General features: G+C 36.4%; 2 protein-coding genes across 4 annotated transcripts in view; both read left to right on the forward strand.

The window, feature by feature from the left end:
* LOC143431774 (large ribosomal subunit protein eL32-like) overlaps positions 1–21,165 on the forward strand; it is a 310,021-nt gene that overhangs the window by 242,702 nt on the left and 46,154 nt on the right. The window lies entirely within an intron of this gene.
* Rh50 (Rhesus blood group-associated glycoprotein Rh50) overlaps positions 1–21,165 on the forward strand; it is a 36,974-nt gene that overhangs the window by 8,541 nt on the left and 7,268 nt on the right. For 2 of the 3 annotated variants that reach the window (XM_076896974.1, XM_076896959.1), the window contains exons 2-5: positions 2,703–2,835; positions 3,856–3,915; positions 15,745–15,931; positions 20,014–20,164. In XM_076896974.1, coding sequence (XP_076753089.1) covers positions 2,706–2,835; positions 3,856–3,915; positions 15,745–15,931; positions 20,014–20,164 — 528 coding nt within the window. In that variant the 5' untranslated portion in view covers positions 2,703–2,705. The remainder of the gene's footprint in view (positions 1–2,702; positions 2,836–3,855; positions 3,916–15,744; positions 15,932–20,013; positions 20,165–21,165) is intronic. The other variant, XM_076896967.1, reaches the window with a different exon arrangement.

Consider the following 21,165-nt stretch of genomic DNA (forward strand, 5'->3'; position numbering starts at 1 on the left):
TGACAGTGAACAAGAGCGTTCACTTCATTATTACGTTCAATTCCTTAAAACCTGCACAATTGCATGACGCTTTGATTATAAGAAAACACAATTGTAGTTGATAATTCCTACTTGAATAAGGGAAATAGAAATGAGTAATTGCTAGAAACGTATTGCTTAATGGTAGTGCAACGGCGCAATGATAGGATGTGATATATCGTAGCCAAGTATGCCATACGTTATTCGAATAATCCATTAACTCCGTTTGCCTGTAATTCACGTTACGTAACCGCAGTACAAAGAGTAACAACTCATACAAGAGTATTGTAAATAGTGTTTATATAATAATTCAAATGTTTTGGTATACCTATTTACTGCATTTGCAAAGTCCAATATTTCTTTTATTGTACTGTACCAAACACATTTATTGTACTGTTTTATGCGTATCTACAAAAATACGCAGCTTTTCATCAGCTATTATAATTAATAATCAATTTTCATAAAGATGGCTTGCACAGTTTTCTGTGTATTAATTTTCTATTAAAAATTCAAGTATATAGAGTGTTAAATACATCATCTTCTAAAGTTCTTAGAATTATATTTTCAAAAGGAGAAGAAATGCCTCGAGTTGGAAAAAATGTGGCGAGGGATTAAAGCGCTCGATGGAATAACGCTGAAGGGGTGCGTATCGGCTTCATTAATTTCGTTCCGGGTGTTCGCGCTGGCAATTATCCGCTGGAAATCGGCGTTGAAAAGTGGAACGATAAAATCGCTCAAAAATGACAAGGTTGCGAGCGACGCGAGTAAAATTTCCGTTTTAACGTTACACTATCATATTAAGCTGAACAAGCCCTATTCGTATCGCTCTCGCTTCGCTCGCACGATTTATCTTAAAAATATTATCTCTATAGACGATTAACGGATTACTGGGTATTCTACCGAAACGACCAAGCTGTACGATCTTTGAAACAATTGCTCGCCAGCGTAACGCGGCTCTTTCGCTACATATTTTGCAATATCAAATGAGGAGTACGTATTGTTGGTACTTCCGTAGCTTAATTGATTAAATAATCGTCAAACATTTTGCAATACTAAATTAAATGCGCGTAAGATTCGATGATGTTAGAGATAAAGCAGCGATCAATTCAGTTTGTGTCCTCCCTTCTATTTGTTCCTTCCTGACCTCGTTATTCTCTTACACCTTCTAAATTATTCCTAAATTCATTGTATTGAACATTTTTATTATTTATCAGTAGGATCCTTCATTTTTAACATTACCCATTCCTACATGTACATTTGTTCAATTTCATCTGAAAAAGTGTGACAGAAACATTTTGTTATTTTATTTGTTTGCATTTATGTATAACTGCAGCATCGATTTATATTTAATGCTCGTAGTACGTTAGACCGGTGTGGAGTTTATTTAGAAAATAGCGTAAACACATTTGCAGAACGTAGTTAATATGATTGCAGTATTGTTTACAGATATAATGCAATAATGATCAAATTGGTAAATATATACGGTGATGAAATTATTGAGCATGTAGTAACAGCGCAAGTGCGTTCGCCAAAAATTGTAACTTTATGTACAATATATAATTATAGTTTGATCATGAAATAATACTACACAGATACACTGATATTCTTTAGATGTGCGAATTAGGCGCTCACACATAGAATGAAGATATTCATTGCAGTTTAATACTGTGAATGCATATGCAACCCATCTGCGCCATTATATTAATGTACCGTTATTATAAATTATCAATCAAAACTAATAAACACAAATATGCTTGCAATATTCTACCAAACCTCCATAGTCAGCATTCTCTTATAATTAATTATTATATTAATTAATATTCCCATCTTATGCACCATTGTACCAAATCTTTAATTAACGAATTCATTCATTTGTTCTCTAAATAACACCAACACGCTCACAAACACAAAAATGAAAATTTTACATATCACGTCTGCACACGGTGCTATAAGTAGGAAAAATCGATCGAAAAATCGAATGACACCATGTCAATGGTGTCACATTTGTCGATCTGAAATCATTTTTAATATTTGCATTATTATTCATGTTCTAATAACGCTAGTATAATCGGAAAATAGGTGATTCCTCAGGAAAATATAGTTTTTGCGTATGAAGCTTCACTTTCGATAAAAACGACATTAAAAATCTATTCGATACACTTGCGCTTACTGTAAATTTCAACTTGATAGATCTACTTCTGCTGGTATTCTATTATCTCGCTTTTATTATAACCATTCAAACGAAATACGCAATAAAGGAAGCTAATACAATAATTGCGACGATAATTATGATAATAATAATAATAACAGAAAGCGGATAATAATTTCGCACGTGCCTCTAAATAGAAACACTGGCAGTGGCAGATCTGTCAAGTCGAAATTTACTTATTTAGTGCGAATGAAAAAGCGAAGCCTCATACGGAATAGTACGAATCAGACCTTATCCGATTGTACCAGAACACCCTGTACGTACAAGTATAATGAATATGATGTAAGATACCTTTAAGTTGTAGTTTTATATGAATTGAAAAGACAAATTGTCTTCTAACGTACACGTTTATTTATTTTTTGAATTAGTAGCAATATTAGCAACATGTACAAGAAGGAGGAACCAAAATCGTACTTACTGCTCTATTGTTTCTTATATCTACTCGACCTTGAATTCGATCTTTTCTTCTCAACAGGGAATGTTCTCCATAAGTAAAAAACAACAAGTATGCCAGCTGTTTTTCATCCAAGTCGTCCTAATAGCGCTAATGGGCGCGCTGATGACGTACGGCCCTGAGGCGAACGCTAATTTATTAAAAAATCACACAGGTCAGTACTCACGCATCCCAACCGCGCATGCACAAGCACGCTAAACGGCGCCATGCGAATTATGCGGCTACGTAACTTATCAGACTGCACAGCCACGCTGCTGTTATCGTTAAATATTCTGTGACGTCGCTCCAAAAGTTATAATACGCGACTTTTTTACATACGGTTTCTGAAAATTTTCATTGGACAAGAACGTGACACGAATTCGTCACAATGTACACGCGCACAGGGTGTTTCTAGTAAATGGATCAGGTTGTCATATCGGAACGATAGAAGATAGAAAAAACTGCCGACTACATTTGTTTCGAAATGTTTTTTGCAGTTTTTAAATGGTGCATTTACTCGACGAACGCGAACGAAATCTAATAGTTTTGAAACTAGAAGTCAATTAGTGCATAAATTTAAAGTCATATCGTGAAGTTGCACAAAGTTATTGGTAGAATTTATAGTAAATGAAATGTTTTCTCATTTTTGCCTATGAGTAAAGCTCTCGCACTTTGTCGGACAGAATAAATAAATCGGAATTAATTATACCTCAATAAGTAACAAAAAAATGCCAAAACGTAATGACATATTATTTCACAAAATTTATTATTAACTGGAGAAGAAATTTCGATCTACCGAAAATTTCGAATCCACAGGCATATGCATCCATGTGCATCCCTATATACGTCTTTATTTATGTCTTTAATTTTATCTGACTAACTCGAAGAGCGAATGAAATACATATTGTAGAAAAACATAAAGACTTTATCGCTCTTCGAGTTAGTCATATAAAACTACAACGAATCAAATCCGAATAAAGCAGTAATCACCCGCTGGCGTTCCGTTTAAACTGTATATAGTCGAAGAGCAAAAAGATATTTCGAGTTCGTACACGAGAACAAAGGTCTTGAAACGTCGAGAGGAAGAGCAAGACGTTTTTGTCTCCGCGGTACGAAGGCGAACGTAACGAGAAAAGAAATTTCCCTAGCGTCGAGGGTGCGTACAGCTCCGCTGAAGTGGTAATTAAACTTTCAGGCGACCACGGCCGGAAGCACGTCAAGAAACCGGATACGGACCCGTTGCGAATTTATTCGAGTGAGTATCCGAACGAATCTGCTTAATTCGGTATTTATATTCGAGCCGTGGAAAGCGGCTCCCGGGAAGGTCTGTCCTCACTTTAACGAGAACGAAGAAGATGATATTGAAGTTAAGGCTCGGTTAGGTTCTAGGTTATAGTATATATCTCCTCGACTTGTGCAGTGGCTTGACGAGAGGAGGGAAGATATGCAAAGTGTCAGGTTTATATTACGAGTCTGTAGCACTAAAAGTTTGCTGTAAAAATTCTGGGTCAATTTTTATCTTCAGTTTAGCGTAACGAACTTTATAGCCATCTCGCGCAACTATAATTGTTTAAAAATTCTATAATACACTGAAACTCTTGGGAGAATTATTGTCGAACGCGATTAAAGAAGGAAATGTCCTAGTATTTTAATTTTGTAGGGTTTACTGAAAAGCTTAACGGTTGTTATACGAACTACATATTTCAAAGAGAAGCGATCGAAATGCATTTAACAAAAGGGAAAAGAAAATGTATCGTTTATTTTTCTTTACCTAGATATAAAGTGTGGTATTTAAATTAGTAAAATCGCATGGCAGGTAGTGCGAAGTGACGAACAATTCATGCGCAATAATTTCTCGTTTGAGACAATTATTTTTTTTAATGCTGGCTGAAAATATCACTAACACGAAAAAACTGTCGTGCGAGTATCACAAAGGGCGTCGAATGGCCGTCCGCTTAATAATAAATCTACTCGGGACGGACTCTTCCGCGAGATCTATTAATTTAATTCGCTCTTTGACTCCGCCGGTACGTTTATTCGAGCTTGGTACGAATAACCCGCATGAACTCGTTCATTTACTTTGTCGCTTTGAAAATTTGAATAACGCCGCCTGCGTTTCCACGGCTAATGTCTCCGCGCGAATAACTTCACCGGGGATATAAAGCGCGGCGAATTTCGACCGAAGTCGAAGTCCCGCGCTCCCGCCGTGGGATTGATGTCGAAATTGAATCACAAAACGGTCCTAAAACAGAATCCATTGTGGAATTTACAAATTAACAGGGAAATTATTGAAATACCTTGAATTTTCGGGCCCCGGAAATTTGTTTATTTTATGATAATACTATGGGAATATAATTGAACATTATTAGAATATGAAACATAATAATTCGTCAGGCATTTCATTATCGCAAGATATTTTCAACTAATGTTCTGTGTCCATTAGATAAATCACAGGCGCGTATTATCTTAAAGTTTGTGATGTTTCGATTAGAAGAGACATACGGAGAATTAATTTCTGGCTTCATCAGCAATTTATATACATTTCAACTTTACTTTCAACAATGTTGAAATTGAATTACTGATTTTTTCAATACAAAAATTATATAATTCCAATAAGAAGGGAAAGAATACGGGAAAGAGTGACCCTGAATAGCTAATCTCGCAACCACTCCATCGCCTTAGTCTGCATCCAATCTTATCGAATCTATACCACGGAGAAAGCAATATATGCAAACAAAATTCTCGTACATAAGACCACCGAATCGACTGTGGAAGTCGTTCCGCATACTAAACCAAGAATATACTCGAGACTGTGCAACAATCGCAGTTGCATAAAAAGCGTAGATCCGAATCGAATTCATTAGAATGTTCAGCCGATTCCAAGTATAAATTCACGATACGACGACAAAAATAGAGGAGCAAAGGCCTCAACCTGCTGCGCCTTTGACGAAATGCCACTGATCTTTATCGGATTATTCAAAAGACGAGACGTACGTCAGAATGGCACGCAGAATCTCGTCCATCCACTTTAGGTCGAGTGTCGTGTGAGTTACCAGATACAATTCCAATAAACAGTGACACGAAAGAGAAGCGTCGGTTACCAGTGGTTTCCTTTGCAACGGGAAGTGGGCTGTTGTATCGTTTTAACATGCGCTAACGAAGGTAAAAGATTTATTTCACTTTGATAGGTTTCTTTCCATGCACTCTTCGCAAATATCGGTTCTGTGGCTAATGTATTTCGCTGTAAGTGAATGACAAATTGCAATGATCTTTCCAATAGTCAGTATTCAGAAGAAAGTTATTCTAAATCACTCCAGACTATCGTTGGATTTTATTTTAATTAGCAAAGTGAGTAAAAAAAATATTTTGACATCTGTATAATTTTGTACTGGATTAGTGAAATGTACAACGATCAAACGAAATGTGTTACATCTCATATTAGAGTATGGTAGATAGCTATTACTTATTATTTAAATGGATGACTCTTTCATTTCCACTCTCCAACTAGACAGTTTTATAATTCTTCTTCAACATTTATTATTGTCTTTATTTGCCAATTATTAATTCACCTTTATAACATGAAATTCATTTTCCTCTTTACTATTACTACAACGATGTACAAAAACAAACAACAGCTATTTTAATGTTTTTACATTAATACATCATATTATCATACGTCAAAATTATAATAATGTCCGAATAATTTAATTACTCACTACACCGTTCGGTTATTCACTGCAGGGATTTAACCTTTTCACCCCCAACTTCAAAAGGAAACCGTTCCAAACCATTCTTCCATCGAATTTCCACCGGCAATCCAATCTTTCAACTCTTAACTTTTCGAAAAAAAAAAAGGAAGATCGAAAACTCGATATACCATCGAAGTAATAACTCTCCAGAGACACAGAGAGCGAGCGATCGGGAATCGTGGTTCGATTCATAGAAACGAGAACGCTCGGAGCAGCCGGTTAATAGGTGACGAGGCCGCACGGAAACGAAAAGTCACCCACGGGTGCCAGACGGAGTCCCTGGTAATTTCACGGCCACTATTTCCCGTGACGAAAAGCGTTTCACGATAAGAAAATGAGAAAAGTAGAGCAAGGTATGACGACGACGAGGAGCAGCCTATCGCACGCGATCGTGCTCCTCTTTATCGAAGGCTTCCTCCTATGCGGTTTTTTGGCCATGTTCGATTACGCCCCCGAGGCTCACGCCGGTAACAGCCAGAACAGCTTCTCGGCTCATCTAAATGGAGAACAGAGCTCTTTGCCGGTCACGTACACACGTAAGTCCTACGACTCGGTCTTTTTCGACGGTTCCCCTCTCTCACCTTATTTCATCCTTTTGTCCCTTCCTTATTTCTCCGATTCTCTAATGTTCTCCTTTCCCTGTCTTGTCCCTGTATTTTCTTCTTTGAAGAAAATTGCCACCCTTTTAACTGTGCTTGAATTGCTTCAATACCTTTGTTCTCCTATCTTTCATATCTTTTGTTCGTTTTCTTTTTTAAATGTTTCAATTATCCAACTATTTTTTTTAATTTTGTCCATTCTCTCTGTCCTAATTTTCTCTTTTTTTTTCTGTGGCTGATATCTTTTCCCCTTATTTCCCATACGCATATCGTAACTATTTCAGTTCATTTTTAAAGCTGCAATTTTATCGTATTTTCGATGAATACATATAATATATGCACAATACGTGCTGTTCATATATTCAAAGAATTTTAGGTTGCATATCGACTACCGAGCCATTCAATAACAAGATGAGATAGACTCATCTTTTATTATATTTATCTACCTAAATTTTAAAGTACAAGAGAGAACAGTATATTTATTGTAGTTTATATAAGTTTTTGTTATCACAATTAGTGTTAAACACAGACGTTAATTTCTTATTATTATACTAGCTGCATTTGTGCTAGGCAGTACGTAGTCATTTGCCAAGTTATCCAATTACATACATAAAAGCGTTATGGCATGAAAACTGTTTTGGTAAAAGTAGAATTCAGGTTGGAAGTTAAAGGTGCTTTCCTCTTCCCTGAAAAGTTCGGATTTTGCAGATTCTCGCTACTTTACTAAAGAAAGGGCCATACAAGTATATCTTACCTTCCATTTCCGTTTATTTTTCAGTTACCTTGTTCCGCTTGCTATTTTACCGTCTTCAACCTATCTTACTGTCCCTCCTATATTTTGTGTTCCTCCTTACCCCTTAATTTAAACTTCTACTCTTTATTTCTATTAGACCAGGTGTACACCGGGAAAATTTTTATCGCACGACAGTTTTATCTTTAGTTATGCTGAATTAAATGCATCTTTGTACAAGATGGGTTTTAATTGAATTAAAATTTATTTAGGATTGAATGTAATTCATGATATAAATTTAATTCTATTCCAATACTAGCGATTTCTATTGGTTTAAGAAAAATGTTTAACCTTTTAAAAATGAATATATATATATGTATATGTAAATCATTTTGGACCAAATTTAATTTTTAGTAATATTTCTAATATACAGACTAGTAACAATAAAATTATAATATCTCCTAAATTAATTATCGTTCGACACAAATATACAAAAATACTATAATCTTGAAATCTCGTCAAAAAGCAATTTTGAAATGAAAATAATACTCACCAATACGTTTCAACGATCCTCGTTCCATCCAACGACTTCATAGGCCAACAAAAGTCATCAGTGTACACCCAATGCAGTCCAAAAAAAGGCAAAATGAAAGGTTCAGTTTTCGAAGCAACTTTTTATCGCATACCATCCCAGCCTGTATATCATAATAACGACAAAGAATAATGGACACGATGAACGATAGTGGCATCGCGACAAACTATGATACAGACGACTTTCGCCTCTCAGAAGACAAGTTTGGACGACACTACCTTCACCCCATCTTTCCATTCCTCTTCTTCTTTACTAGTTCACCTCGATTCACTCGTTTTTCTCTTAGTTCCCCTTTCTTTCCACACTTTTCACGTTTGCCAGGAAAAACTACCTGTTTCTCCTCTCCCCCTCTCCGCTCCACGAACTTTCGTGAGGGATCGCGAAAAGCTACGAGGAAAACGCGGTTGCCGCGAAAAATAACGAGATACATAGAGAGAAAGAGAGAGAGAGAGAGGGGGGGGGGGGTGGAGAAAGAGAAATGCGTGCATAATATTGCGAGAAACTCGTGTACCTGTGCAAGGATGCAAAGAGGCGACGCCAGGGCTTAACTTCACCCGTGGAGTCGGATAAAGTACGTATATTAACGTCGCGCAGCTACACCAGAAACCTCTTTGTGAGATATGGCCGGCATTGTGTTACGCGAAATCGTATCGCGTCCCCATTCCCATGGACATTTTACCCATAATTACAGAACTGTCTGTACGCCATTGATGTTAATTGGCGCACTTTAGCGCATGGTGTTCCCGGTCTAATTGAATCAGGATTTTTGAGAACAATTTTGTATGGCGAAGTGAGATCAATCTTGTTGCGATGGAAAGGAAAATAATTGGTAATTTTATGTTGATAAGGATATCCGTGCTAAACTTAATTTTAGAAGATTCAAGGAATCGAGATTTCAAAGATTGAATAGAGTTACAAATAGTTTACATAAAGGAGTTTCTGTTCAACGTGAACCCACGTTTGATCGTTGAAAGGGAAGTTCGTGCAAAAATAATGAAAACGAGAATACTTCTTTTTTATGTTAGGTGCCTTTAGGGAAATGAAAGGTGCAGCTTCCGCTAGTGCTTGAGGGGTGAAACATGCTGCTCCTTTAAAACAAGTATTGCATTGTTTATAAAGCCTGTCTCTCTAACATTCTACATGTAGTGCTGAATTTCAGTTGGCCATTTCCTCAATCACGTAGGATACTCTTCACAGATTTGTAAAAAACGAAACGAAAAATTCCATCATTATCGAAAATTCTATATTATTATCGTCTTTCGCTCTTGTATCAGACGGATTATCAAACTATAAATTATTTAGCCAATAGAAGTGTTTCACAATTTAAAAAATAAAAATTACAATAAACTTCGTAAAAGTAAATACATAAGTAAAATATACTAAAAAGTACGTATACATGTTTACTGATATTGAACGAAAGAACTAAATGAAATAATTCGGATGAATGTCCGGTAGGCGTGATATAAAATAAAAAGTAGAGGCATACGATCAAAAGTAAAGCATACGTCTAGAGCATACGAGATCTTGTATTGAAATGATAATTATAAATTGGATGTTGCTAGAAACGGCAAACCCTACGAAACTATATTAATGCATAATTCAGTGTCTCTTTTTAAAGCAGAGACGCGTATCCGAAGATGTATAAAGAGAAATGTATAAGTAAAAATGTAGGGAAAGCGAAATCTTGCATCGAGACGATAATACGCAGTCGGATGTTACTATAAGCAATTTGGCAGAGGTCCCCAACGGCGGGGCGATAATAACGCGGTTAAGCGCGTTATTACAGGCGTAAACGTAACACGCGACGCGGTGCCCCGCGAATTTCGAAGCCCGTGGACGAGCGGGCGCGGTCAACACTTTGGCCGCAGGAATCTGAATTTCAAAGTGATACTTCGCGCGGATTACAAAACCGGGTCCACGGACAGAGCGGCATAATTGCCGGGCTAATCTCGTTGCTTCTCAAAGATTATAAATTTTCAGCCGGCGTGTTTTCTTATGGAAATCGGCCCTCGCGGCTGGGGCAAAATTTCCTTCTCATGGAAATCACGACGGTTAAAGGATAAACGTCGGGAATGAACTGCGAACGATCCAGAAACGCGAACGTCTTATTGTCGTCTTCCGTGCAAGTATAATGTAAAGAATTCCTTTTCGCTTTTAAACGAGACGATTATGTGATTCTTATTAACCGACCTGACAATTCTTTAGTTATATCGTTGCAGATTTTGTTGGTATCTTGATTCTTAACTTGTTGTACATGATTCGTGTATATTACGATAACCGATTATTAATTATCGTCATTTATTATTCTTTTTTATAGTACCTACATTTTATTTGATTTTTCTTAAATATGCTTAGCATATCGTTTAATTTAAAAAAAATTGCTCAAATGTTGAAGCAGATGGTATTCGTTGTTAAGAATTTAAAATTAAATTTATGTCTCAAATGAAATAGTTAATTAATTGTAATAATTTTTTTAGTGATTATATTAATAATTCATAAATATTATTATAAAAGATTTTATAGGAGAAAGGTTAAGTCTTATCTCATCTCGGACAATTTATTTGTAGCTTCACTTTTTTACGATACGCCCTCAAACGAGTTTTATTTCCCTATAAACTGAATCTTTCTAAAGGCTTTGCCGCCATAATCTCTTTTCAATGGAAACTCGTGGCGAACTCGTGGCGAACACTTTTTTTACCATTTCTATTATTATTCGTCCACGTACAAAACATAATGCCAAAAAGAGCATCACGGGACACAATAAAGCGAATAAATTGCATTCCTTTGCAATTCAATTAAACAGTCGAGCGACAATTTTGCACCTTTCGTTCGTAACGTATCTTTGCAATTTTTTACCTACGCTTTTTACGATGTCTAATAAATTTCCTTTACAGCCATACCAATGAAATATTCGATAAAAAATTCCTCCTCCCTCCATATAAAAAAAGAAGGACAAAAGAAGCTGGCTCGCAATTTATTGTACGAAACGCCAATTTATTCTGAAAATGCATTTCACTGTATTATATTTAATTCAAAGTCGAGGAAGAAAGATAAATGTGTCCAAATAAACCAGATATGTTAAATCAACAAAAAGATTTCAAATATAAAGGGATTGTACACGTCAAACATTGATGGCGATTGAAAAAACGTTTGATCGTCAGTTTATCGTTTCAGTGCGTGCGAAATGGAGATCAATCAGCCCGAATTAGGAATAAACCGTCCAAAATTGCCTGGTAATCGTAATGTATCGTAAATTTCTGAAATCCAGGTGGACTAGTTATTATAAAGCTTCTGTTGATTAAAATGATATCGTTCATTCAACATGACTGGGACAAAAATATTGTTTGGACTCGAAAGAGATATACTGAAAAAAACTTTAAGTTTAACACTGTACGTACACATGTATATGCGTACGAGGTTTAAGTTTCACGATCTTACACAGTGGATTACGTAACCTGTAAATTTTGACGCGCATAGAGGCAGCACGCAATTTAAAAGTGTCGTTCTACTGGTCGAGAATTTAACCGAATATTATATTTCGAAGATTTATAAAAATGAAATTTTTTTAATATTAACTTACGAAAAATCTGTAGCAACAACTATGAACGGTATACAATTTTTAATTAAAAAACGTGGAACAATGTTTTAATTAAAAAAGAGAATGATAAAATTAATGCAGAGATGAATTTTCTTTTATGGTGAAAATCAAAAATTTTAAAACATCTCATATTTTATTTCTGTTCGCGAATGTTTGCAGAATATTGTTTAAAAAGCTATCGATATCTATGATGAAAAAATTAGTTTTAACAAATATTTTTCCCATAAAGTTAAGATAAATTCTTACAAATACCTCTGCCAGAGATCGCTTTAGGTGATCTTAATTACTCATTCGAGGGAATAATCGAATCACGTCGTTGCTCGTGGCCAATTATCTTTGGTTTGAAAGTCGGCTAATGCAATTTCGCTGCAACTTTATCGTCGTCGATTCCGTTTCCCTCGCTGGCTTTTCGAAAATTACCGTTTGATGGATGTGAACGAGGAAAGGGGGCAGCACACTCTCCCTTTCTCACTCTGATATAAAAGTCACGGCAGGGACAGCGATGCCTCAAGTGATAAATTGATTACCTGGACGCGGCGCGAATAATTTTCAGAGAAACCAACGTCACCTTTCTGTATAAACGCATAACCTACGCATTTTTCTTCCACTTCTTGTTCTATTTTGCTTTTTATGTCTCATGTTCCAGTTTTGCTTCCTTCTTTCACGAGTTTACTTTCACATAATACAATCATTTAACCAATTACAAGACTGTAGTTTTGTATATTATAAAATTCATTTCATGTGAAATTTAACATGATTTTAAACTGTGCAAATTAAGCTAAGTTCGAAATAATATTTTGCAGATATCTTGGAAAATATCTTCTCTGAATCTGAAAATAAAGATCCTTATCAATTATTAATGGTTCCAGTTTAAATATAAATTCTCCGGATCGAGTGCCAGAAATTATTCATATTTATTCTATTAATAATTCATATTTGTCTCGTATGCCACGCGATGCATAGATGCACGAGTCGCGGAATTTCTTAATCTTAGTTCCCTGCCGGTGTTCCCCATAACTGTAGATGCCCGACGTATCGATACGCGATACATGCACACGCTCGAACGATGCTCGAAGAAAACCTTCCATGAAACTCCTACCTCTCATGAAACGTGCCTTCGACCCGCCTGAATTTCGACTTGACTCCACGATCATCGGTTAGCCGCATATAAATTACATCGGTGACAGCAACATCGCAATACCTATGATAAATAAATAGATCATCCAGTGGGGTAAGGCTTCACTTCTCTTTTATCCCGATCCACTTTCAAAGACGATCATATGGAATAAGTTTCAGACGCCACATTACGCGCTTCGAACTTGTAAAATGTATTTCAAAAACTGAATTATTAGTTATCCTTAACAAGTAGTCTTAGTTATTTCTTAATTCGTTTAAAATTCAAATGAATTCCAACGATGCGGACGTTCATTGGAAGCGTAACACCTTAACCCTTTCGCTACCCTTTAACGCTTTATGCCAGGTCCACACTGCTGTTCGCGAACTACGTTTACAAAATGGTATATCAAAGGATCTGCTCGCGAACTCGAAGTTTGTACAATAATTGCTTGTGATTTGCTCGCGAGCTGTTCGCGAACAAATTTGTTCAGTGTGAGCCCGGCTTTTAGAGCCTTTCTAGTCCCTTTAACTTTAACGCATATACGCGTCTGAGTTTCAGACGAAATGTTAAGTGCTATTATAACAATAAATGCTCATAGTGCATTGGTCGTTTAATTTAATAGTCTCGGAACTCGACACTATTAAATTAACTCGGAACTCTTGAAAACAATTCTCTGAATAATTTAAAAATAGTAACTAATACTAACACTATCATACTACACTAACAAAAAACTAAAATGATTTTATTCTTCCTACATATCGTAAATTATTTAACAGTTATATGAACCATAGAAATGGACCACCCCGAATAAACCAAGATTCCTCCGCGCTTATCTTCCACCCCCCCCCCCCCCCCCGCCCAACAAATCTAACTCCCAGCTCTAAGTATCTTCTTCTTTCCTCAAACGACCCGTTTTTCTCGCATCGACAGTATTCAAGGGAATTACAAGGAAAAATTCGAGTCCCTCAGCCAGGCATTATCGGGCGAACCCACCCCAACCATCCGATCCGGCAAAAACGTTGACCCGGATCAGCGCGATTTTCCAGTTATTATGCATTCACGCGCGAATCGCGCGCTCGGCGACACGCGGTGATGGATGAGGCCCCGGCTCCAACCGCGAATTATCTGTTTCGAAGATGGATCCTAAGACGGCCGCCGCTCCTCCAAATGATTTACGAACATATTTCATAGCAACGCGGACGATGTGTCGCCTCTTAATCCAGCCTCTTTCCGCGTTTGATTTATTCGCGCTTAATTTCGTCCACGGGTGAAAATTCACCCGTAGTGAAATCGATTACGTCCGCCGGGCAAAGAGTTACAGCCTTACGTAGGAAGATGGATCGACGGATATCTTAGGGGCCGGTGAGTTTCACGCGAGTCCGGGTGGTTCGGGGATTTTTACCGTGAAAATGAGTATCGACTTTTACCGATACGTGGACGTCGCTTTGTTCGAAACTATAAATCACCGTTCATTTTAAAGCGTTTTAATGTTTTGCGATCCCAGTGTGTTCTAGTCTATCTAGTTCGCGCCTGCTTCATGGACATTTCGTTGATTTAAGAATATTAACTCGATTCATTTTTTTATTCTATAGACCACACGGGTAAAGGGCAAATTATATATTTTTAAGCGTGAATACTTTGTGTTAACGAGGTTCTTCTGGAATAAGAGTCTGGATTAAGGACATGGCAGATGCAATAAAACGTTGGCGCGCAGAGAGTTAAATTATTTGTACAAAATTAAGCAGTTCTCGAAATTATTTAGCTTGATTTGGCAATTAAGAATCTCATTTTAAATGCAAACTGTTAATTAGGTCATTAAGGAATAATTTTCCATTACAACGACGATTTATTTGCAATTTTTCAATTAATTTACAGTATTGAATGGAATTGGCTGGAAAAAGATTCGTTGATCTTTATTGGCTTAATGTATATGAAATATTGGAGTTGATGACATTAGTATTTTTGTGTGTGATTCAATTCCAATCGAATATTTAATAGTTATTTACACTTTTCAATTAGAATCAAAAACTTATTGTTAATGAGAGAAAAGAAATAAGAAATATCATATATCTGCATTTCATTTACTCTATATTTTTTCGGAGCCACCAAAGATATATGTTAAATAAGAAGCATATTGCGAATATTAAATTTACCCTAAAATTTTAAAGATTTCCTGCGGAAGTGAAGCTCCATGCAAAAAAATATCCCTCTTTGTATTCAATTTCCATTTTAATACAAAACTTGTCAGTTAACCAAGTGCAGTTGCCTCTTGAAATTCGATTTAAAAATAGAAAACCGACGTCCGACACGTTCCCGTCTTATCACTTCACGAGCATTCCCTTCCTCTGAAATCGTACCAGGAAAGTACCCTATACAATACAATTGACCCATTAACACATATCGCGAGGAAACCACCCTCCATCCGAAAGCTGACGCAGATACGTACCTCGCAAAGGAAGCGCACGGTTATCTTTGAGAATCTGCCTTCAGAAACCGCGTAACTTCCCCTCCAGGCGTGCCGCGTAATTACAACGATCAATTAACGGACCGATTAACACCGCTCTACGGCGAACAAACGAGCGAGCGAATCAAACTGATTAACCGCACGCGAGCCATGCATGCGCCTACAGTGAGCTCTTTCTGTTTTTATTAATGTGCGCGCAAGCGCGCTATTCTGGGACACCTTTAAAACGACTTAGTGTACCAAGATGTCCACGTGATGATCTGGATCGGATTCGGCTTTCTGATGACCTTCCTGAGGCGATACGGACAGAGCGCGATCGGACTGACCTTCCTGCTTGGCGCCATTTTGGTCCAAGTTGCTCTGATTTGCGAGGGAGTGGCGCACATCAAGAGGAACAGTAAAGCTTTCTTGTCCTTGAACAGGTTAGCAGAGAATTTTTTGTTTTTTAAATAATTTATTATAAGAAATAGGATCAATGAAAAATTTTAATTAACGAAAAACCATATGGTCTACCCGCAAATCGGAGATCCTGGATGAAGACTGAATCAACTGAAAAACTCTCGGACGCGTGTAATTAACGATGCGTCTGAAACAAACTAAAATTTTCACCATGAAACTAGATGAATAACTTTTGATAATTTGAATCGAAAATTTTACGAGCGATAGCATTATGAATAGCGAATGGCTCTCTTTAATTAAGAACATATACCTGCGCCGAAAATACCGGAAAATATGCGCGTGACAATTTAGAAAACAGTGACCGAGAGAATCATCTGTAACTTAATTTAATTGCAAATAATTTGTCGATTTCACTGTTGCACCAACAAAACTCGTGAAACAAATGTTTGGTTTCATTGCTCCAAAAAAAATAGAACTGTAATGGAATTGCCTATAACTTTATTTAACTGATAATTATTTGGCTTATAATAATTAAGTAATTTTTATTTGAAATATTTCTAAAATTTCTATTCGAATAAGATTCAGACTCGCTGAAAGAACAATTTTCATCATACGAATCGTTGAAACGGAGAACGCTTCGGGAAGCGGGAAATAACGAGAGCGAAAGTAATTACTCTCGCGGCAAATTATGTCGTTGCATTCACAATGAGGAACATTCTGAATCGTTGAAAACTTCCCTGCTTGACCAGATTTCGTTGAAATTACCATGAAATTAGTGCCGTAAGAAAACTAATTGAAACATATAATATTCATTACGCCAACTATTTCGAAACAGAATTAATCCTTCTTCCTTCGTGAGCATCGCCCCCAAGTCATCCCTCTCCATCCGCTTTAAAGATTTTAATTTTCGTGTGCTTCATTCATTAAATACTTAAAACACCACTGAACAGTTGTACTTTAATCATTGAAAGTCCCAATTATTTTCATTTAATATGACACTTTATTTTATAACACAAATACTTACATTAGAAATATTTTAATACAAAATGTCAAATACATTTTACACAATTTACATAAAACTAGTTAGTAAATAATTCTACTTTCTGTCAAAAGAAGTATGTCACTTGGCATTACAAAATATTGTTTAAATTAAGCAATTTACTACAGGATCTCTTAACAGTGTCGTACAATGCTAGAGAGAACACGAGGACGCTTTACTGAATTCTACAGTCCCGAACTAATGTACTATGCGCTGTATGAAATTGGAAGCAAACTAAGGCTTTCTAAAACAAGCTACGAGCTTCTAAATAGCTGGAACAAAGCTACAAGGTATTACAAAGCTTCTCTACGGGAATACGTCATTTACAAGAATGCTGTACAACGTTATAAAACATTTTTAAATACTTTAGACCAATCCGCATGCTTCGAAAATATCTTGAAAAAGCTGTAAAGCAGAAATTTCGAAGTACAATTTCTATAATTTCATAAATATTCCAAAATATCTAAAAATTCTTTGCGAACTATAAAATAAAGTAAAGTGTCACGGTAATACTTCCAAGCCAAAAAGCTTTCGTGCATTCTTAACAACAATTTAGAAAGCTCCCAATCGTGTTGGGAAACACTGCGAAGCTTTTAAAATGTCGCAGTAATAATGTGTTTTTACAATTTTTTACTTGCAAATTTGTCGGTCCCTTCAAATCTTGAAACATTTGCAAAAACACGTTTGTATTCTGTGACCTTTTGGATCTTTAAGTTGCACTTTTTTTAATTAACAGATATTTTAAAATTATGATCAGAATAAACACACAAATGTCGCAAGGTACAGTAATTCAACTAACTGCAGTAGATTTAGCTGGGCGGAACGCCTATATATGTAAGTAAGTAGATTCAGCTGAGTATACAGCCTATGTGAGTAGATTCAACTAGGCCATTTGCTTTGCCAGGAAGTTTAGAATCGGCCGACCAGACCGCGCGCTCGGTTGATTCTACTTACGACTAGCTGAATCGTGCACCACGATTCGACTACGATGCACTTTTTTTGGCTCTGTCCTGGCCACATTATTAGTGTCTGCAAATTGAAACAAACCGGACTTAAAAAGAAAATATCATAAAAAAGTCTATTTTATAAAAGTGGAAATATTACATTTTTCAAATGGAACAAAAAATTACTTAGAAGGAGCAATAATTCACGATTAAAATGCAAGAAGGAAAATTCAAATGTTAAATATTGTGAAGATATAAATACTCTGAAATCGAGACCAGTAAAATCTGCTAACTTTGAAAATTTTTCCTAAATGTAGCATTTTTACCATTTTTATGTAAAATTATACATTGATTTTAATTGAAAACAAATCGATCAGTAATTATTCCCAAATGCGCTCATAAAACATCGAGAAGAAAGAAAAAAAAGAAACGTGTGTAATGTAGAAGTGAAAATTCTCTCGGGAGATATTCAAACTCCGCGTGGAACGCAAGTTGCAACTTGTATAACGTTGCGCTCTGCTACATATGATAGGGGCGCGATGTACGGAAAACGCGTCCAACACGTATATCGGAAACAAATAAATTTCTACCACTCTCGGTAATATACAGATCAGGTCTCCATTGGCTGAAAAGTCCGAGGATATTTTTGCAGACTTTGCCGCGATATACATATAGTGGGACTAGCCGATACACCATTGAATACCAGAGCCAGCTTGTAGGATTGTGTTTAACCCGGCGCATGAATAGTTGATAAGCCGAAAAAGTGTGCACCGAATACTCTGTCTTTTTTACTTTTTTGTTGTTTTTTTCGGGTCCCCCGTTCTCCACGTCGAGCCTCGAATTTTCGCCTATTGCAACGGAGAAAAAATATACTCCAAATAACGTTCCACCGAATTTCAAACTGAAAATGATCGCGACACGGTATGCGTTCTTCTGCTACTGTGTAACGTTATTCGTTTACATTTATTATTTTTAATAATTAATTCTTGTCACGCGTTTGTACGTGAAAGAAAATGGTAATTGCAGTAGCTATGCATATATTTAACGATATAGAATTCTAATACTTTTCTAATACTTTATTTCATCATCTTATCCATCATGTTTGGAAGAATTGAATCAAATTGGTTTATATGCAATTACTTTTTATTCTGTAATCAATAATACTGAAAACATCCAAACGAATTACTTATTAATTTTAAATAAATTTATTAACCTTTTGCCGACAAGTTCTCTGTATTAGAATAATAAATTTATATTCGGCCAAAAAAATCAACGATCCAAACACAAAAAGAACAAAGAAAAATGAAAAATAATGCGTTCTCGCCCCGCTAGATCCGGTAAAAATTCATAAGACTTTTCAGAGCGATTAATTAAGCCAGTGCAAACGAACTGCGTACCCAAACTGTAATCTTCCATCACCAAATAGAGCACACTGAAACAATAAACTCTTATTTCCACCAAGAAATAGAAAATCAAACAGATAACCGAAAAGCTCAGAAATTAAAAACGGCAACAAAAAATAAGATAAAACAAGATTCCTCATCGTTCTCATATAGCCCACTAAAATGCAACAGAAATCTATCACCTACGAGAAATACAAATCTGAAACTCTAAAATAGAAACAAGAGAAGGAAAAGAAAATTGGATAGAATTCGCAGTCATATTCCATACGCGATAAAAATACAAAAAAATTCCTTCAGAAAAGAGAAACGAAATAACAGCCGAGAAAGATTTGGTAATAGAAAATAAAAGGAGAAAATCTTCACACCTTATCTACACCCCGAAAAGAAAGAAAAAAAACAGTTCTATCGCGTCTGAGAGGAAGAAAAACGTTAAATAACAAATGGTAAAGGGAAAAAGGAATATAAATGAACGGAACGAAAATTATCGAAACGATCGCATTGATACATCAGCCGGAGACGCGGCAGAATCGCGAGCTAAGTCCGCGTGAACGAACGAGCTGGATATCACGTCCGTGTTCCGGTTCCGTGATCCGGCCTGTTTGCATAGCTGTGGGTGGACGCGCGTCCATGTTATGAATACTGATCTCCGGTTTTCGGGTTCGGCCAGTACCCGGTTAATAACGCGCGTATCGATCAAACCGCGTGGGGCCCACTTTCAGCCTGCTGAGCGCGGACATTGCTGTGGCCGCGCCGTTGATATCCATGGGGGCGCTCCTCGGTAAGACGTCCTACATGCAGCTCGTGTTTATGGGCATCCTCGAGCTGATCGTGTTCACCGTGAACAAGTACGTGGGCGAGCATCTGCTCCAAGTAAGTATTGCCTCTCGCTTATTCCGCGAGACCTCGTTTACGAGTGTCGCGCTCGATTTTCATCGGTGGAACCACCGCGTTTCTGCTCGATACCGGAAACGAGCGGCGTTCCACAGAGAGTCGTGTGCGATCTTTGTTGCTCGCGCTTGTCAGGTTTGCTGACGTTAGGGGGAAACGAATGAAGGAAGTGATGCGATGGGCTATGGAAATTGGAGAATATAAACTTGACAATTTTGTATTCTAAGGAATGGTCGTAGAATAATAAATATAAATAGTAAAATGGATTTTTAAGATAGCAACTTGTAGCGGGGAAGAAAATAATTTTGTGTTGGTTTGTAGAATTTTTAACAAGCGAAACAAATATGGAATAACTGCTTGAGTTTAAACATAAATTATATAAATTAGTGTTATACAATTTTTAATAGCAAACAGAGACACGCAATGAATTATTAAGTGATAAATATTGTAATATAATTTTTAATAATGAGAATGGAGAAACATAGAGTAATTTTTAAATTTTTGGGATTTAATGGTATTAGCATAGTAATGTTTAAACGATAGTAGGAGAGAGACAAGTCTAGTTATAGTCAGCAACTTTTAATAATGAAATTGGGTAAAGTGTAGTTTGCTGAATGTACATAGTTTAAAGATGCTCAAGTAATTATACTTGAGCAATGTAACGGAAAATGTTTATATTGTTAGCAATTATTTTCTAGAAGGGTAAATTGTGGTTTGTTGGGTTCAAGAAACTTGGGATAGCTGCAGTTGTGAGATGCTACAAAATTGTCAATGATAAAGCGAAGAATGAAGCAATTTTTATTAATTTAACAAATTTTTAAATCAAAAAGTATTTCAACAACATATTGGAAAATTTTTTAAAAAGAATTTTCTAAAAAATGAAACAGATATCTACGAACTTTTCAAAATGTAATTTCAAAAAAGAATGTGACCTTTTTTGGCTATACAATTGATGTTTAAAGAAGCAACTTTCATAATACAGA

This window comes from Xylocopa sonorina, chromosome 1, assembly GCF_050948175.1.
Source record: "Xylocopa sonorina isolate GNS202 chromosome 1, iyXylSono1_principal, whole genome shotgun sequence".
Lineage (NCBI taxonomy): Eukaryota > Metazoa > Arthropoda > Insecta > Hymenoptera > Apidae > Xylocopa > Xylocopa sonorina.